The 17,640-nt window shown below is 40.5% G+C and overlaps 3 protein-coding genes across 3 annotated transcripts; 1 reads left to right on the top strand and 2 right to left on the bottom strand.

The window, feature by feature from the left end:
• Positions 1-756: 756 nt before the first annotated feature.
• On the bottom strand, positions 757-4,193 carry Lip1 (Lipase 1). The gene is made up of 5 exons (XM_017090511.4): positions 3,403-4,193; positions 2,587-2,764; positions 2,167-2,522; positions 1,355-1,492; positions 757-1,297 (listed from the first exon to the last, which is right to left on the bottom strand). The coding sequence occupies exons 1-5, from the start codon at positions 3,604-3,606 to the stop codon at positions 854-856; spliced, it is 1,320 nt and encodes a 439-aa protein (XP_016946000.3). The 5' UTR covers positions 3,607-4,193; the 3' UTR covers positions 757-853.
• A 136-nt stretch (positions 4,194-4,329) lies between these two features.
• Lip2 (Lipase 2) lies at positions 4,330-9,540 on the bottom strand. Its single transcript, XM_017069441.4, is given in 6 exon segments — positions 4,330-5,078; positions 5,142-5,270; positions 7,745-7,894; positions 7,944-8,215; positions 8,954-9,131; positions 9,433-9,540. Coding segments are annotated over 6 exon segments (1,248 nt in total). The 3' UTR covers positions 4,330-4,667.
• Positions 5,865-7,181, top strand: LOC108005986 (aminomethyltransferase, mitochondrial). Its single transcript, XM_017069430.4, has 2 exons — positions 5,865-6,343; positions 6,410-7,181. Exons 1-2 carry the CDS (start codon positions 5,888-5,890, stop codon positions 7,166-7,168), a joined length of 1,215 nt encoding a protein of 404 aa, XP_016924919.3. The 5' UTR covers positions 5,865-5,887; the 3' UTR covers positions 7,169-7,181.
• Positions 9,541-17,640: the final 8,100 nt, after the last annotated feature.

The raw sequence follows: 17,640 nt of genomic DNA on the forward strand, positions 1-17,640 counted from the left end.
GTTCAACTGCTATGACGACCACAGCAATACGTCACATTCGTGTAACAATAACAAACAAGAATAATATTTTCTGGTGTCTTTAATTATTTATACTTCAGTTTTTCTTAGAATAAAACTGGTAGCTTATACTTCGCGCTGTGTTGGTTCATGATTTTCGTGTTTAGAAAACTGATAACTAGCTTATTCTATCTGCCGCTCTCGAGCCTTTCAAGTTGGGTCGATCTGGGCAACGTGCCACCCCGTTGTCGCCAACTTAGACACAGTTTTTCACTTAACTTGGCTGCTGGTGTATCAGGAAAAGCGCAGATGTGCGGAGCTGAGCTCCACAGAAATGCAAATGGCTAGACAATGTGGGCCGAAAAAGCCAAGAAAATATAAATGGGGACGGAAAAAGCAGGAAAAGCGGCAGCTTCTTAGCCCCGGTGTCAGCTGTTGGCCCACTAGCAGTCGCTGGGGAAAATGGAAAATTGTGCTCGCAGGAAATCTGCTTACAAATGCATGTATCTTGGCCCGCCAGCTGGCTGATGCTGATGCAAAATCTGTTACGGCTTTTGTGGGGCGAAAGAAACACTTGACTTCCGTTTCCGCTCAAGTTCCCCATGTATACTTGAAAATTTGAAATGCTATGCAAATAGGGGCATCCTTTCCATATTTAAAGCAAAGTGCAGCGAAGAGCAAATAAATAAATAAATATGAAATTTGGTGTCAAAAGGTTTCTGTATTTTAATACAAATATAATTTCTCCACCCAATTCTATAAAAACAAATCTTATAGTGAAATGTACTAATTATATTTATAGGTTAAATAAATACTTAAATATATGAGAGAAACATTTTCAAACATTTTCAGGTACTTAAGATGGTATCGCTCTGCCACGAACTGATCGCCTGGATCGATTAGCCTCTTCATGCTTGTCCTCAGGCAGTTTTCCAAGGACCTGCAACATACGCCGGTAGAGCATTTTCCGCACATCGATGGCCCAGAGGAAGTCCATGTGGTTGAACTCCTTCTGCGGCACCAAGTACTTCCCCGTCACGTTGCCCAAGTCATCGCACATGGACTCGACATCTTTGGGGTGGCACAGCAGATCATTCGTGGAGTAATACACGAAGGTGGGCACGGTCACCTGACTCAGGTTATAACGCGGGGGCAGGTGGTCCCTGTACAGCTGCATGTTCTTATTCGAACTGTAGCTATACGGCGCAAATCGGCCGCTCTTGATGATCTGGATGAAGTGTTTCACCTGCTTGGCAGCCACTCCGGCCGGATAGTGACCCAGGATTACGGGGAACATTTTCTAAAATAATTTTTAAATTTTAGTCTTAACTAAGTTATAATTTTGGTATTAACTTACCCTATTGAACTCGTTCCAGTTGCGACCCACGATACCAAACACAGCCTCGATGCACAGCCGCTCCGTCTCCTCGGTCATGCGACACAGGAAGCGGAACTCCCCGTTGAACATCTCCCTGATCGAACTGCCTACCAGGCTCTGAAATATATAAATGGAGTCATTGCATGTAACACCTTAGAGCTATATTATATTTAAGATCTGGAAAAAATGAAAATTTAGAGTCTAAGTCCCAGTAGTCAATTAAAAAATTTTATTAAAGCAATCTAAATATACTACCAGGCGAAATGAAGAGTAAATATTAATATTAAGTAGAATTTCTACTCAATTTCAAGAGATTCCTCAATGTCACCTACCTAATATTTATTTTAATATGGCAGTTTTTTCGTTCTCATGCTAAACTAAGCCTTGAAAATGCTTTGATAACTTTAGTTCAAAACCTTATGTTACCAAAGCATCATGATGAGTCCTAATTGAAATGCTTTTCATAAATACTTCCAGGTCAGAACTTTATCTCCTCACTTATAAAAAACGTAATAAGTCAAAATATTTCATGCATAATTAATAATGTGTCGCTATCATCCATATCGAATAAAAGTATTAAAGTTTTTAATGTGAAATTTGTTTTTAATGAGGTAAAATGTTTAAAGTGAATAATATTATCCACATTTATTTTAATATTTCCATATTAAGGCATGCAATTCAATATATTTTGTATTGAAAATAAAATTTTAGTATTTAATTCAGATAATTACTTGTACTTTTCCATTTCTTTTCCAGTGCATCAAAAAACCACACTGAATTCCAATACTCACATTAAAGTACAGGCTGATGGCCCTGATGTAGGGGTGGTCCTCGGTCTCCTTGGCGTAAACGGCGGGGGCCAGGGCCTGCATGGAGACGACCTTGGCGTTGTAGGCGGGCCGCATGGAGCACATCACGAAGAAGGAGGTGCAGCCCTGCGAGTGGCCGGCGTAGTGCAGCTTCGGGAACCCGGTGACCTTCAGCACATGATCAATCATCGCGGGCAGGTCGTACATGCCGATCTCGTGCCAACTGAAGTCCCAGAACTTGGACTCATCCGGGTCGAGGGTGGTGTGGTTCCTCGAGTAGCGGTTGCCCCGCGCGTTCCCCAGCCAAACATCGTAGTTGTGGTCGGCCAGCAAGTAGGCTGCAAAGTGGGCTTCGCTCGTAATCACTTGGCCATTAATCACGGACGATGCGGATGCACTTACCCAGGCTCACGTTGGGACCCATTACCACAAATCCCGCCGAGCTGTCCACGAGTCCGTGCTGGAGGAGGAAGGGCGGGGCGCCCTGCTTGCGGATGCGGTGCATGGTGAGGATGTATCCGTCCTCCGTGGTCACATGATGCACCTCCGCTTCGTAGCCGTACTTGGCGATTAATTTGTCCTGTTGACGAAATGTGTGAGTGGCGATGACAATGAGGAGCTGCGGAATAATCTCCACTTTGGTTCATTAATTGCTGTTTTCAAGGGAAAAGTTAAGAAGGAACCAACTTTTTTAAAATAAATGCAAGCCTGTTCCGGTATTCACTTGTCGTGAATTCGAATTTTACAAATGTTAATGCTTAAACGGTTTGAAAGTATTGCTTTAAAATACAGTGGTTAATTCAGCTCAGATGATAAAACCATATTTACTAAAAGTTTTCTATAAAAATTTAAGTTCAAACTCAAGAATATTTGAACATTTGAACATGCTTGATAGAAATTTAAAAAAAATATTTTATAAGAAACAAGAACTTAAGAGGCTCGTTTAAAAAAAAAACGCACATTTTGGTTTGTAAGTGAATTTTGCGTAAGAAATAAATTCTTTTTAATTAAAGAAAATGAAATCCCAAAATTGTGTGCATAAAACTGGACTTTTTTTACTAAAATCTTACAAACTGCCACATTTAAATGAATTAGATTGTTTTGTAACCGTAAGCTCGATAAAAATGAAATATTTTTTTTGTAAAATCAACTTATGAATGGTCTATATTTTCCAGCTTTAAAGAATCTTGGAAACAACGATGCTTTTATTTCCCCTACCACGCTGAGGGTCGAGTCCTGCTTGATGTTCTTGCGCTGCAGTCGCTCCTCCAGCGTTTCGTCCTCGACGCTCTCCTCCTCCTCTTCCTCCTCCTCCTCGTCCTCCTCGTCCTCCTCGCCGCCAATCAGCTGGCTCTGAGTCCTGCAGATGAACACACAGAGCCCCAACAGCAGGATCAGCCGCATCCTCAGGCTGCACCGCATCTTGATTTGGCCAAAAACCTGGGCTAATTTCACTTTCACGGAAGCGACTCTCTCGGAAATTCAACCTCAACCTCTACGCAACGCGACGCGAACCCAACTGAAGACCAATTCGAAGACTGTCAATGGTTCAGGCCAGCGCGCCGGTTACAAAAACCACATCAACGAACTTCTGCAAAGGCCCTGCAGCAAATAAAAAAAAAAATAATAAAAAAGAATGCCGAAATACGAAAAACTTTCGATCAGACAACAACATTGCGTACTGTGACGTGTTAGCTTCTTTTGTTTACATTTCGATTGTGTTTTACGTTTTCGGCCAGTTAATTAAATATGGGTACGAAAGAGGGTCTCGAGGGGGGAGGCTAAATTACGGATGCGTAGGGCGTAACCGTCGGAAACAAGAAACTTTTCAAGAGTAGCAGTACAGTGAAGCATCGAGTCGGATATGTAATCAACTGTCAATTGTAACCATGTTCAAATTATCTTATCACACAAAATTTACGTAACTCCAAAAAACTGTTATCTTTTCACATGACACACAAGTATTTCTCACAATAGTCTTATTATCTAGTCATATGTGTGAAAATAATAGAAATTGCGAAAGTTTTATTTTATAAATTAAAATTAATTCGTTATTCACAACCAATTGATACCCAAGTTATTAAAATTACATTACTTATCAGCTGTATACCACCCAATGTTGAAAAGCCAGTCAAAACACTTCCATTAAGGTAATTATCATTATTTTTCTTCTTTCGTTTTACCATCGAAATGACTTAATAACCCAAACCTTTTTGGCCAAAAGCCGTACAAAAGGCACTGGAAACAGATACTGTTTTTGTTGGCCATCAAAAGAAAGTAAAAGTGTCGACCAGTTGTGGCGGCTGCCTTTCTGAATTATACATCTATATGTATATTTTTTATGGTTTGGCTACCGCATTACATAATTGGCATTTTGGACGAATGCCAAGGCAAATAAAGCATTTCGCTGGTCAATTATTTTTTGTCATTTCTATTTTAATGGGTTCCAATGAACGCCTTTGACGACACCTTTTATTTGGCGGTCATTCAATTACGTACGGCAATCGCCCCTCGAGAAACTGTTCCATTTGCTCAATTAATTTGTCGTTGACCAGGGTTTTAATGTCGTTGGAAATAAGAAAATCCAAGTGGTTGAACTTCGGGGAGTTAATCCTCCTCACACTCTTCACCGACTTCAGCATTCTGGCATATATTCCATGAACTCCCTCCGGCGTGGCTATAGCATCGGTTTCCCCAAAGTACAAAATGATCGGCACAGTGATCTGGCTTATATTGTAGCTGAGGGCCTCCACGCCGTGGTATATTTGCATGTTCTCCACTGGTCCGAAATCGTAGGAAATGAAGTCACCCGATTTCCATATCTGCTGTAGGTGTTAAATCTCCCTTGCGGATCCGCCTTGCAGAAGATGTTCATAGTTAAAGGCTTCCAGTAGCTGTGGACAAAGTTCTTTAAATAAACTGTTCTTATTCTCCTTGTAATTAATCCAATATATTACCTTTTTGTTGCTTAGGGAGCTGCCTGCCAATTGCTTGGTGTAATATTCGCAAAGATCTCGTTTGCTTTGGCATATTTTTCGAAAATAGCCAGGTGGAAAGATCTCAAACTGGTTTCCTTTCTGGCGTTTCTGAAAGAAGGAAAAAAAAAGGTTTAAGCAGATCTAAAAAAGAAAACCAAATAACATATAAGTCTTAAAAAGTGTAACTTAAAAAGAATAGTTTATAAAATTTAATAGGAATAAAACCAGAACAAAGCTAGCAACTCCTTAAACAGCAATCAAGTTCCAATGCAAAATCATTACTTTTTATACAAATTTTCCACTGGAATAGAATCCACTCAGCTGATTTGCTTCACTTTCCCCAGACTCAAGATCCATAATCATGTTTAAAGCCGCTCTGGGGGGTTATCACCGAGTGTATCCCTTCTCAAAATAATCTCAATGCCTCTCCCCACTCACTAGTTTCCTATCTCTGTGGCGATGTCATGCGGTGTCAGGGCGTTATCATTCGTACACAGAAAAAAATCAAATGATTTTATATATCCTATTAGTTTTATAATTTCTTTTATTACTTACTATTCTTACAATAACGTATTGTTGTGATAATAAATTTGTTTGTGAAGAGCGATTCTTTTCCGATTAATTTGCATTTAAAATACTCATTTAATCTATAGCAGATATTTTTAAGTGTACCATCTAGAACGGATCTTGGCTGTAGTCTCCATCCGGGCTTCAGTCAGCGCGCGATGTTCAGACTAAGCAACCGACTTCCCATCGCCCTCGGCGGTCTGCGCCACGCCTCCTCCGCCTCCGAGGGTCAGCGTACCGCCCTCTACGATTTCCACGTGCAAAGAGGCGGGAAAATTGTGAATTTCGGAGGCTACGCCCTGCCGGTTCAGTACTCCGACCAGAGCATCATCGCCTCGCATCTTCACACCCGCCAGGTGGGCTCCATCTTCGATGTCTCGCACATGCTGCAGACCCGGGTGTTCGGCAAGGATGCGGCCGCTTGTCTGGAGTCCGTCTGCACGGCAGACATCCTGGGCACTCCGGATGGCAGTGGCACTCTCACCGTATTCACCAACGAAGCGGGCGGCATCCTTGACGATCTCATCGTGAACAAAGTTAGCGAAAAGGAGCTCTACGTGGTCTCCAATGCGGCGATGAAGCAGCAAGATATGGGAATAATGAGCGCAGCTGTGGTGAGTTCAGCTTATATACCATAGTATTGATCTATCAGGGTAACATGTTTACACATGTCTTTCCAGGAAACCTTCAAGTCACAAGGAAAGGACGTATCCATCGAGTTCCTCACCCCCAGTGATCAATCCCTAGTGGCGGTTCAGGGTCCCCAAGTGGCAACTGAACTATCCAAACTTCTGCCAAAGGATGTTTCCCTGGACCAACTATACTTTATGAGATCCTTTGTCACCTCCTTGGCTGGAATCCCCAACGTTAGGATCACGAGGTGTGGCTACACCGGAGAGGATGGTGTGGAGATATCTGTGGAATCCAGCCAGGCTCAGAACCTCACCGAATCTCTTCTTCAGAGTGGCATCCTCAAGCTTGCAGGCCTGGGAGCCAGGGATTCCCTGAGATTGGAGGCAGGTCTTTGCCTCTACGGCAGTGATATTGATTCTAAAACCACGCCCGTAGAGGCAGCTCTGTCCTGGTTGGTCGCCAAACGACGTCGCACCACCCGCGATTTTCCGGGAGCCGAAGTGATTCTCGGCCAGCTGAAGGATGGAGTTAGTCGGCGGCGAGTGGGTCTCCAAATGTTGGGAGCCAAGCCCCCGCCAGCTCGCTCCGGAGTGGCCATCTTCAGCCAGGGGCAGCAGGTTGGTCAGGTGACCAGTGGTTGCCCGAGTCCCAGTGCTGGACGCAACATTGCCATGGGCTATGTACCGGAGAACCTGAAGGCCCCTGGCACAAAGGTGGAGTTTAAGGTTCGCGACAAGTTCTACGAGGCGGAGGTCGCCAAAATGCCTTTTGTAAAAGCCAACTATTACAACAAACCAAAGAAATAAATGTGCAGAAAAACTTAACTGACGGATTTTAATTATATTAATTAATTACTTTCAAATAAAATATCTTCTTTATAGAGTGTCTCAGCATTTAAAAACAATTTTCAAAGCAAAGATTTAAATTCCCATAAAGTACCACCCTAAAGCTATGGGCTACATATATACTTGAAGCCAAATTCTCAATATTATGTTAAGCTTCAAGTTTAATACCTGTCATTAAAAGATAGCATGAACTTAAGATGTTTAAGAAAACAAATTCGGTTCCTCAATGTGATGTTAATTTCATGTACGGCAAATCATTACATATGTTGTCACACGATTAAGTGATAATCTGACAAACTTTAAAAAGAAAATAAGGAGAACTATTTGTTGTCAGTTTCATTTTCGTAAACTACTTTTTTAACTAGAACATTGCCTTAATAAAGAGTTTTTAGTCAGATAAAGTCTAGCTCGGAAGAGAAATCAGCTCTAAATAAAGTAGATGCTGAAACTCAACATTTTAGCCTGCATTGTAAAATGTGCTGAATGTCTAGCTTAAATGTAGCATTTTCCCCCCATTTTACGTACTTCAGTAATTACCTTGACAAACTTCATGAGGTGGCGCACCTGGAAGGAGTCGAAGCGCACCTGGCGATGCAGTCGAGCCAGGGGCGCCAGGGCCTGCATCAGCTGAATGCGCTGGTTGAAGCGCGGATGCACCGAGCAGAGGACCAGGAACGCATTAAAGGCCTAAGAGCAGTGTTTAGGGGGAGTTGGCCACCTAAGCCGCACCGCTCACCTGCGAGTGTCCAATTAGCAGCACCTGGCGCGGCATTTGCTCCTCATCAGCCCCTGGACCACCACCTCCTCCGCGGGCCTGTTGTTCGCCACCTGTGACCTCCGCCATGTGGTCAATTATGGCCGGCAAATCGTAGGCGCCGTGCTCGTGGAAGCTGAAGCGCCAGAAATCGGCCATCACATCGGTCAAGTCGATGTGCTGCCGTCCGTAGGGCGCCACTCCGCGCAGATTTGCCAGCCACACGTCGTAGGAGCGATGGTGCAGCTGAAAGGCTGCATGTAGAAAGATATTGGATACATCAAAATATAGGTATTTAATGATTAAGTTAGGATGGCTTACAATGATAAGATCTAAGGCTTCAAACTTATAGTAAATTATCTTCTCTTTTTTTTCTTTAATTTAAGATCTGTGATTAAATATTCAATAAAATGTTGTAAGATACAACAATACTTAAGAATCCTTTAATGCTAAATATTCTGTTAACATGAACAGGGATTTTAAAGTAAATCCAAAATGCTTTTATTTTTATTGTTTTACAGGCATTTCAGAGCGTGTCATTCAATGTTAGCCAATGAAAAATAAATGCTAATGTAAAACCAATGGTAACGTGAAACCAAATACACAACGAAAAAACCAAATCTGCTTAATTTCATTACTTTTTTTACACTTTTTCTTGCATAAGTGTTCTTGAAATCAAGCGGAAAGTGTTCTTGACTTGGTTTTTTGAGAACACAATCATACCCAATTTTTTCTTGATTATAGAAAAAGCAAAAGAGATCAGAAATAAGACAGCTAACGAAGTATACTTTGGCGCTCATCAAATGTTCCTTAGTTCTTAAATGTATAATGAAGGCAAATTTTAGTTAGTCAAATTTAAATATTTCTAGTTCATTATTCCTTAAGCTAAAGTCAGTGGTCTAAAATCAAGGACGTTTTTTTCTCGGTGTAAATTCTAACTTCAATATATCACACGTATTCAAGTGCACGCCCGGAAGTGCACATTCGCTTACCCAAACTCCGCTCGGGCCCCAGGCAGACCCACCCCAGGGAGGAACCCAGGAGTCCGTGGACCAGGAGCACGGGCTTAGCACCCAGATTCGGCAGACGCTGCACCTGCAGCTGATAGCCATCCGCCGTGGTCACATTGTGCACTTCGTGATTGACATTCTGGGCCTCCAGCCAGTCCATCTGAGTACAGCAGAAATTACACAGAAGAAAATAGTTGATTAATTTTTGGACAACTAGGATAAACCTAATTATATCCATTCTATGAGGTCATAAAACATTGATTAAAGAAAACCAAAAACTCATATATGATTCATATACAAAACCATTTCGATTTTTAGTGTAACAGAATTTCATACTATAAAGTGTTATTTTGTTACTCTACTGTGATGAGGTAAAATTAGCCAATAATGAGTCAACTTTTGATTCTTCATTTAAGTGTACTGATGTGAAAGGAGTGGTGTCGCTATTAGCCTGGCACTACCGTAGTCCATTTATACCGCGAATTCGACGGGGTGGAGTCGGCGTTTCTGCCAATCGCACACACGATGAGCATTACTTTGATGGCGACGATCCAGCCTAACCCACTCATTTCGACCATTCGACTAAGTCGGCAGTCGTGGCCAGCCTGGCATGGATGCACTAATTGCCCAGTTCCCCTGATCATCTTTCCACTTGACTAAGTGCTCAAAATTCGAGTAAATGGTGGAAAATAGATTGAGGTGTGCAAAAGCTAATTGCTTGGCTATTTGATATCTCCCAATAAAAGTTATATTTTAACAATAACAAATTAAGTGATTTGACTATTCATATAAAATAACTTTTTGGAACTACATCAAAACTATTGCATTACAATGTTAACAAAGTTAAAGGGCATACACAATTTTCCTCCTTTAAGCTGCTTCATTTATTCTCATTCCTTAACTTCTGGAAAATGCCAGGCAATGCAATTCGCAATTAAATAAAGCTTAACGGAAAGCTTAAATAAAATAGATTGAATTATGCCAGCGCACCCGCATTCGCACACATCCGGATGGAGTCCGTATGGAAACGCTCACAATTAATTGCAGTCCCCTGGTCTTATCACTCAGTAATATTCATATTCGCAAAAAGGGAGAAAGGTCTGGGAAAATGGAAAATGCGAAAACCAACAGCACTCGGCAATCCAGTTGCAATTGCAACTCAGGAACAGACCGCTTCCCTGTCCCTTTTATTTACTTATCGCTGGGAGATAACAATTGACTACCCGAACAACAAAAAATCCCTGCGAACTTTATTAAAATTACGCTCCAGAAGTGGAAGGTTGGGAAAAACACCGACTGAATAAAAGGCCAAAGAAACCGAAGTCAGCCAGAAGCAAGCGCCAAATTAAATGGGATACAAAAACGTGAATGCAAAAAATAACCACAAGGCTGCAGGGGCCGGGGGATTTGATAAGGTGTGGGCTACGAATGCGACTGGCAACAAAGGACATGCACTGCCCACTGGTCCTGAATCTGGAATCCAGGATACTGGGTCCTGGGACCTGGAGTCTGGGTTCTGGGTGCCTGAAATAAAGGAGGCGGCATCTGTGTGCAGTCAACAGAATGCAAAAGTGCAGTCGATTAACGGAAGTGAAAAAAGGGTGCGGGATCCTCTGCCCGCCCTCCGTCTGTGGGGGCGTGTCATGTCGGCACTGGCATATGTATGAATTTTTATTAAATTTAATAAAGCTGCAATTATACAATTTACTCTGGCTGCATTTGTCACGCCCATGCGGCAGTCAAAGTGAAACCCAAAGAGTTGGAAATTAATTTGGCTGCGGTTACAACAGTCGGCGATGCGATGCCATGCAATGGAATCGGAGTAAAAAATTTAAAAAATGCATTCTGCGAATTTATGAAACGGGAACCAGACTTATAGCGGATGGGGAGATGGTATTATGTTCAATCGATAAAGTCTATCCTCGCCCCTAAAAGGTATAGAAGTAAGTAGCTTATGTAGCTCAAACCCCATTTAAACATCAAATGATAAAGTAAGTAGGAACTACAGATAACTAAGACAACCCAAAAAAGGAGACTCATTTTCTTAAAATTCAAAGGCACCAATCTCTACTTAGTTTAAAGCTGTTTAATTATATTGTAATAATAAAAATATGTGGAAAAAAGTCTTGTAATATTAAATAAATCAAATAATAACACCATTTCTTAACAAATACACTCAGAAAAAGAAAAGCCCAATAGATCTTGAAAGTGCCACAGGTACGAATTGGGGCCATTTGATCAAGTACTTTTAGTTATCAATTTAAGAATGCTTGTACTTGTTGTTTTTGGATATTCTATACTTAGGCCCAGCAGAAATCGAACTTGTTTTTTTTTTTAATGAATTTGCTCTGAAAGAATGAAATTTATTTGATTTGAGTAGTAAATTCATTCCTAAATCAAGCATAAAACGCGCTTAAATGCGTATTTTTCAGATTGTTCAAATACCAAACCCAATGTAAGCACACATAATAAATTTGACAAAGCAGTGAAACATTTACAGAGGTTTCATTCGATTTCTGGCAACCTATTAGAAATAATAGGCCACACATCCTACCGATTCACGTAGAAATTTCTAAAATTTGCATGATTGTGAAACACATCATCGTTTCGCATTCCCACCCATAAAACCGTGCACAAATTACACGTATTTATCTGCTCTAATGACACTTTTTACGCCTCGTAAAACATGCGCCATAAACAGGGCGAATGGAGCGAACTCAGCACGCACCAATTGACATTTTTGGCATTTGGCATACAGGTGAACCGGAGCGCCAACAATGGGCCAAAATTCCGATGTTAAGCGCTTGATAGAAAAATCATTACGCCGAGTAAATAACATCGAGGTAAACAAGTTTGCGGCGAGGAAAAATAAAAAGAAAAGCCCAGACAACGGGACGTGAAAAAATGAAAATAGTAATGAAAATGGTGGCAAACAAAAGTCAATCACTGCCGTCGTTGTTGTCGAAGGAAATTGTCGAAAATATTAGGGAAAGGAATCGAACCAAAAGGACACTTTGTATTATTAAACGACAGATAGACAAATCAAAATGCGCCGAGGGTGACAATAGCGACGGCTGAGTTTTCCCCGACTCTTCGCTCCCGTTTCCGCTGAACTTTTCCGGCAGGTGGAAATTCTCGCACAGACACAACCGCACACGAAATCAATGTAATTGACGAACTGACTGGATGGGTAAGTGAGTGAACGAATCGTGTCGTTTATTGTGGCAACAGCTTTTCAGAGGAGCTCGCCTCCGATTTCCCTTTTCCGCAGAATTTTCCTTTGTTTGTCTTTCAACTCAATTGCATGGCAACTTTCGCGGGGTCGCCTTCCTTTTTCCGCCTATGGGACTCGACTTGCTTCTCATTTTTATTATTTCCTATGCCTGAATGCGAATTGCTTTTGAAATGCTTGCGTGCCATTTGTGTTGACAGTAAAAGCCGCTTAATGATTTCATTTTGGTTATAAATAGGATTTTTTTGCAGAATATATTAAAAGGAAGAGGATTTTTACTCACTGGGGTAGGTTATGCTAAAAAAGTAGGTATGTAGTTTACAAGAATGGTTAAATAAGTAAGCACGAGTTTGTGTTCTTTGCAATGTATAATAAAGGGAAATAATAGATATATGTATCTCTTCTCCAAGATCATAAATAATTCACCCAAATGGCTTCTAACCTTGCCTAACTTAAGACCAAAGTTTTTAAGGCCTTTTCAAATGATTGACTAGTTTATTGATTAAGACTAAGCTTTACTTACAACTATTACCATTTAAATGGGCAGCCTTTCAAACCTCTCGATTTTTAAAATTGCGCAGAGCCGGCTATAAACTATTAAGAGCCCAGCTTTTTTCACACCAAGTATCCGGCGAATTATGTGCGCCTTTTAAATAAACAAAACGTGAGTTTTCGAGCGGAATTAAAGCAAGTTTGGAAAGCAAATTTCCACCTTGCCCGGTCCAAGCTGAAGAAAATTCCATTGGCCTGGCGTAGCAACAAGGGCAAAGTTTTCACATTTTTGTTTAACATTTTCAAAATGCCTTTTTATTTTTTTACACTTTTATGCATAATGGAATTAGTTAAATTTCTCTTTGCTGCGAAACTTTCGCTGAACTTGCGCCAAAAAGTTTGCTTCCTGTTTTCCCCCTTTTCGGGAATGTTATGCGTTTCTGATGACGTTGTAGAAAACGTTTCCGTTTTGCGAGTTTGCATTGAAAACTTTTTAACTTAGAACAACATTGGCCCCGGCACTCGCTCGAATTTTAATTAAAATATTTATGAATTTGTCTTCCAAGAGAGACCAAATTGACAAGAAAAGCTGGCAAAAAACGTGCGCAAAGTATCTTGATTCTGAGCTGAAAACAAAAGAACGGCCAAGAGAAATGAGTCATCTGCCGGGATAAATGGCATGTGTCAATTGTAACTCAAAGTCACTCATGTGGATGACTTTCTAATTAAGTCAGCCAAACTGAAAGCCTCACAATCAAGTTTAGTTATAAAAAATTCTTAATTATTGTATTATATTTTCTGTGCTGACGCTTTTTAGAACGTGCGGCGTTAAGTGAATTAAATACTCGTATAAATAAATTTCTATGATGTCATTTAAGCAGAAAGCTACTGAAGTTTACTCATTTAATTAAATTCACTACGTCACTAGAGAAATCAAACTATCATTGCAAAGATGCAAATCACTGTTAAGGAAAACCCCCTATTAGCCATTAAAATCCAGACGATTGTGAGTTCATAATTCACACAAAGTCACCGATACTAGCAATTACTTATTTGCATATTTATCACCAACCGTCTAATAAATTATTATTATGGCCTTTTATTTCGCTTTTTCGTGTTGATTACTTGCCGCTCTCAGTCAATCCGGGTTGTCTAACCAGAAATTACCCAACAAATTGATCTTCAATTTGTTTAGCGCAATTAGCCAATGTTTATTGTTCTCGAATTGAAAAAAGTATATGCATTTATTCCGAGTCAACAACAGGTGGTGGATTTAAAGGGAATTCTGCTGCTTAAAGTATAAATGTTTGGTATTAAAAGCAAATATTAGCAGTTCCAAGAATTAAGAATAAACCAGTGGATTACTTGGATGACAATTTGTACCTTACCAAAATTAAAGGTAAATCAAATAATAAGCCCACGTTTTCTAAATAAAATCACTTTACATCCAGTTCGCCAACTGTTGAACATTAAAGGACCTCGTTTCGCAGAACCGACATATTGAACACATTCCACAACAATTTGCATTTCTTTATGGTACTCACAAGTATTTTGCAACCGAACTCACCCACTCTCGTTACGCAACGCAAACGGCTTCCAACTAGTGCTCGACTGCCTGCTTTATGTCTTTCCATTATTGATGACTTAATTCCGGTTGATTTATTGAGGCCACAAACAGCCGGTCAGCGGGCTCAGAGAGCCCAGCGAGCCATGTTTTGCAATGGCCGGAACCAGGAGTCAGGACCTGGACCTGGCCAGGATGCCATTTGGTATGCACACGTACTGGCGCAAATGGAACCACTCGGTGGAGGGGCACAGCTAGCAGACCAAGCAGCTGTGCTGGTCCAGAACGTGTTTAATAAATAAGCGCAGTTAATATGGCGCAAAAAGTTGGGGGGCCAAAGCAATGTAGGTAGAACCCATATATTCCAGAATTTAATCACCCCTACACAGAGAAAAAATGTTTGCAGCGATGGGTTATAACCAAAATCACATTTTTATTTTTTACTAAACGATCAGGATAAGTTAATATATATTTCTAGATATATTTGTTAAAAAAAATTAAATTCAATATGAATTATTTTTTAAAGGAACTGAGCTAGAATTATAAGTAATCTTGAATTATTTATTATATTCTACATTCTGTGTATGATATTATCTCTTTTAACACTTCTTAAGGTCAATATATCATCTACCCCATTTTCAAAAGGTATTTTGAAATATATTTTTCTGTGCACTCGGCAAAGGTACTTGGCATTGTCTGAGAAGTATTTATTTTCGAGTTACCTATCTCGGTGCATCGACCTCGTTGAATTGGCAACAGTTAATGATGTTAACAGGAGCCCTGAATGGCCAGCGGCAACATGCATTCAGCCGTTCCTCCATTGATCACTTCGAAAGGATGAAAAACGAGCTTTTTCAGATGGAGATACTGCCGCAAAAGTTCCATTGGCAGCAGGAGGTGTAATCGAAACGAACGCAAACTCGATTGGTGCACGGTAATTAAAATTTAATCATTGGACATTAGTATTCCCATACACACTGAGGTTGCCGTGGGCGACTGGGCCAGTAGGCGTGGCAGTGGGTGTGGTCGATAATGCCGCGTTGGGGGCTTAGCCAAATGGACGGGTTCCAAGGGCCGGGGGCCAGTCAAATGAGCTCGCTTTTGAGGGGCTTTCGCCTGGTATCTCTGCATTCACTCCGAGCTGCATACTTTCAGGCATGTAAATGCACAATCCCCACCTGCGATTCTGCGAGTGTGGATAAATGTTTGATTTGGGGGTTTGGGTAACTCGTTTGTCCGTCTGTTTGTTTGTTTGTTAGGTTGCCAAGGTATTTAAGTCGCCGCCGCTTTTAGCTGCGTTTCGCTTCGGGCTTTTAATAGATTCCTGCTAATGACATGCAATTAATTTTGTGGTTTTTCAAACAGAATCATAAACTGTGGAAAAAAAAGATATTGGCCAAGTGTGAGTCCTTGTGGGAGTAGCTACATTAAAACGCAGGGATCCTTTAGGGTGCTTTGTTTTTGAATATAAAAAGCATATAAGCCACTTTAACCAAAAAACAATATTTATTTACAAATGAAAAAAATACTTTGTTGTTAGCCTAGTTTCTGAATATTATACTTAAAATTGCCTTACAAATTAAATTTAATTCTGATAATATTCTAAAACGTTTTTAATTATATCAAATTTTATTGACCATCATATGCTCAATATTAAGGATTTTAAAGTGTGGCTTGGATTGGATAAGTTGCCATCCAAAAATGACTTTCCAAGCACAGCAATATCTATCAAGAAAATGCATTTTCTGCGGATTACAAGCCGTCCAAAGGATGGGCCGTCGACCCTTTGGCACATCTGCTATTCATTTCGAACTTTTATCTAACAACAAAGCTCACACATGGAATACACAATGTTTTGAGCACTCGGACAAAAGGACAACCCCAATTGCGAGTGGCCAAAAGGGCAAAGAGCCAGGGGACTCGGCCAGCAAATGGCCAGCGATGGCAATTAACTTTATAACATTTGCATGGCCCATGTGCAGTTTCCTGGCCTTGTTGTTGCGGGTAATGCACGCCAGTTGATTAATTGGAAATTGCGGTTAATGGATGGTCAGATCGGAATCGAAATCGACAATGGAGATGAAAAAGTCGCCCTGGAGTCTAGACTTTTAATTAGACCAGCAACTGAGCCTAGAAGTGTGCTCTACTCGGAGCATATGCAAAAAGTTTGCTGCCAAAACTTTGCCACTTGCCAGTGAATTTTTTCCTTCAGACCCAAAAAGTTGACAGATTTGCAGCGGAAAATTAACAAGTTCCGTGCGGAAAACATATTTCTTTTTTTTGAATAAACTTCACCCTCACAAAATCGAGTTAAGAAGTCAGAGAAAGTATAAAATGCTAAAAATGTGCTAAAAACTATGTTCACGGAAGAGTTTCATGGGTGTGTTTTCCTCTTTTTTTTTGAAGCAGCTGTTTTCCGACCAAGTCTACCAAAACTTAAAAAGTCGTAGAAGTCGCCGGCAGTTTTGTGCTGTCGAATTTTTATGCCCTTCTGGCAAACCCGAATTTCCGGATCTGATCGCTCAACAGCCTAGAAACAGAGTTTGTTGGAAATTAAGTTTACTCGATGAGTACTTCCAGTTGTTTGCACTGCAGAAGCATATTTTCCTCGATGTTGTGGTCTCTTGCAGGAAGTCAAGAATAACATTTTTGTATTTCGTAGCATGTATTTCTTTGTAAATAAAATATAATTGGTTTCATGTTTCTTTTATGAAAAAATAATCTAAAAACTATTTTACCATTTCTACCAATTTGTTTTAATTTGTTATAAAATGTCTTCTTAAAATTGTCTATTCTCAGAGTTTTAAATTCTGTTTGCCTTTACTTCTATTTATAAAAATACATCTGATTAATGTGTATTTTTATGCCCTTTAAAATACCTATTAAAATAGAAAATAACTAAAAAATATTTATTTATTCTCAGAATTTCTGGCAATCTGCACCTACTGCAGTTCCTAATCTGCCCATCTAAATTCTCGTCGTGTTCAGGACACACGCTCAGCTGGTGATTGCCTCGACCCAATTATCAGTTGTGATTTGAAACGAAGGCAATCAGATAAATTTTTTATTTAAGCATCTGGAATGTGCTCATGGCCAGAGCAACCGGCAATTGACCCCAATAAATTCGACCCGTAAAACAAGACCACAGCCGGCAGAGCAAAGGTCACATGGGTGGCAACCTTTTTGGAGCCTTAAAACGCCTGTTGATTTATGCAAAAGGGGATTAGCAGGGCCATCCGAGTGGGGATAAACACAACCTAACCACAGACATAACATTTCAAGTTGCCTTCCGAGCCGGAAGACCGTCTCGTAATTTCTGCCAGTCGTCGGCACTTTTAAGCCTGAATACTTTTTGAGCCGGCATAAAATAAGACAAATGAG

Source organism: Drosophila suzukii, chromosome 2L (genome assembly GCF_043229965.1).
Source record: "Drosophila suzukii chromosome 2L, CBGP_Dsuzu_IsoJpt1.0, whole genome shotgun sequence".
NCBI lineage: Eukaryota > Metazoa > Arthropoda > Insecta > Diptera > Drosophilidae > Drosophila > Drosophila suzukii.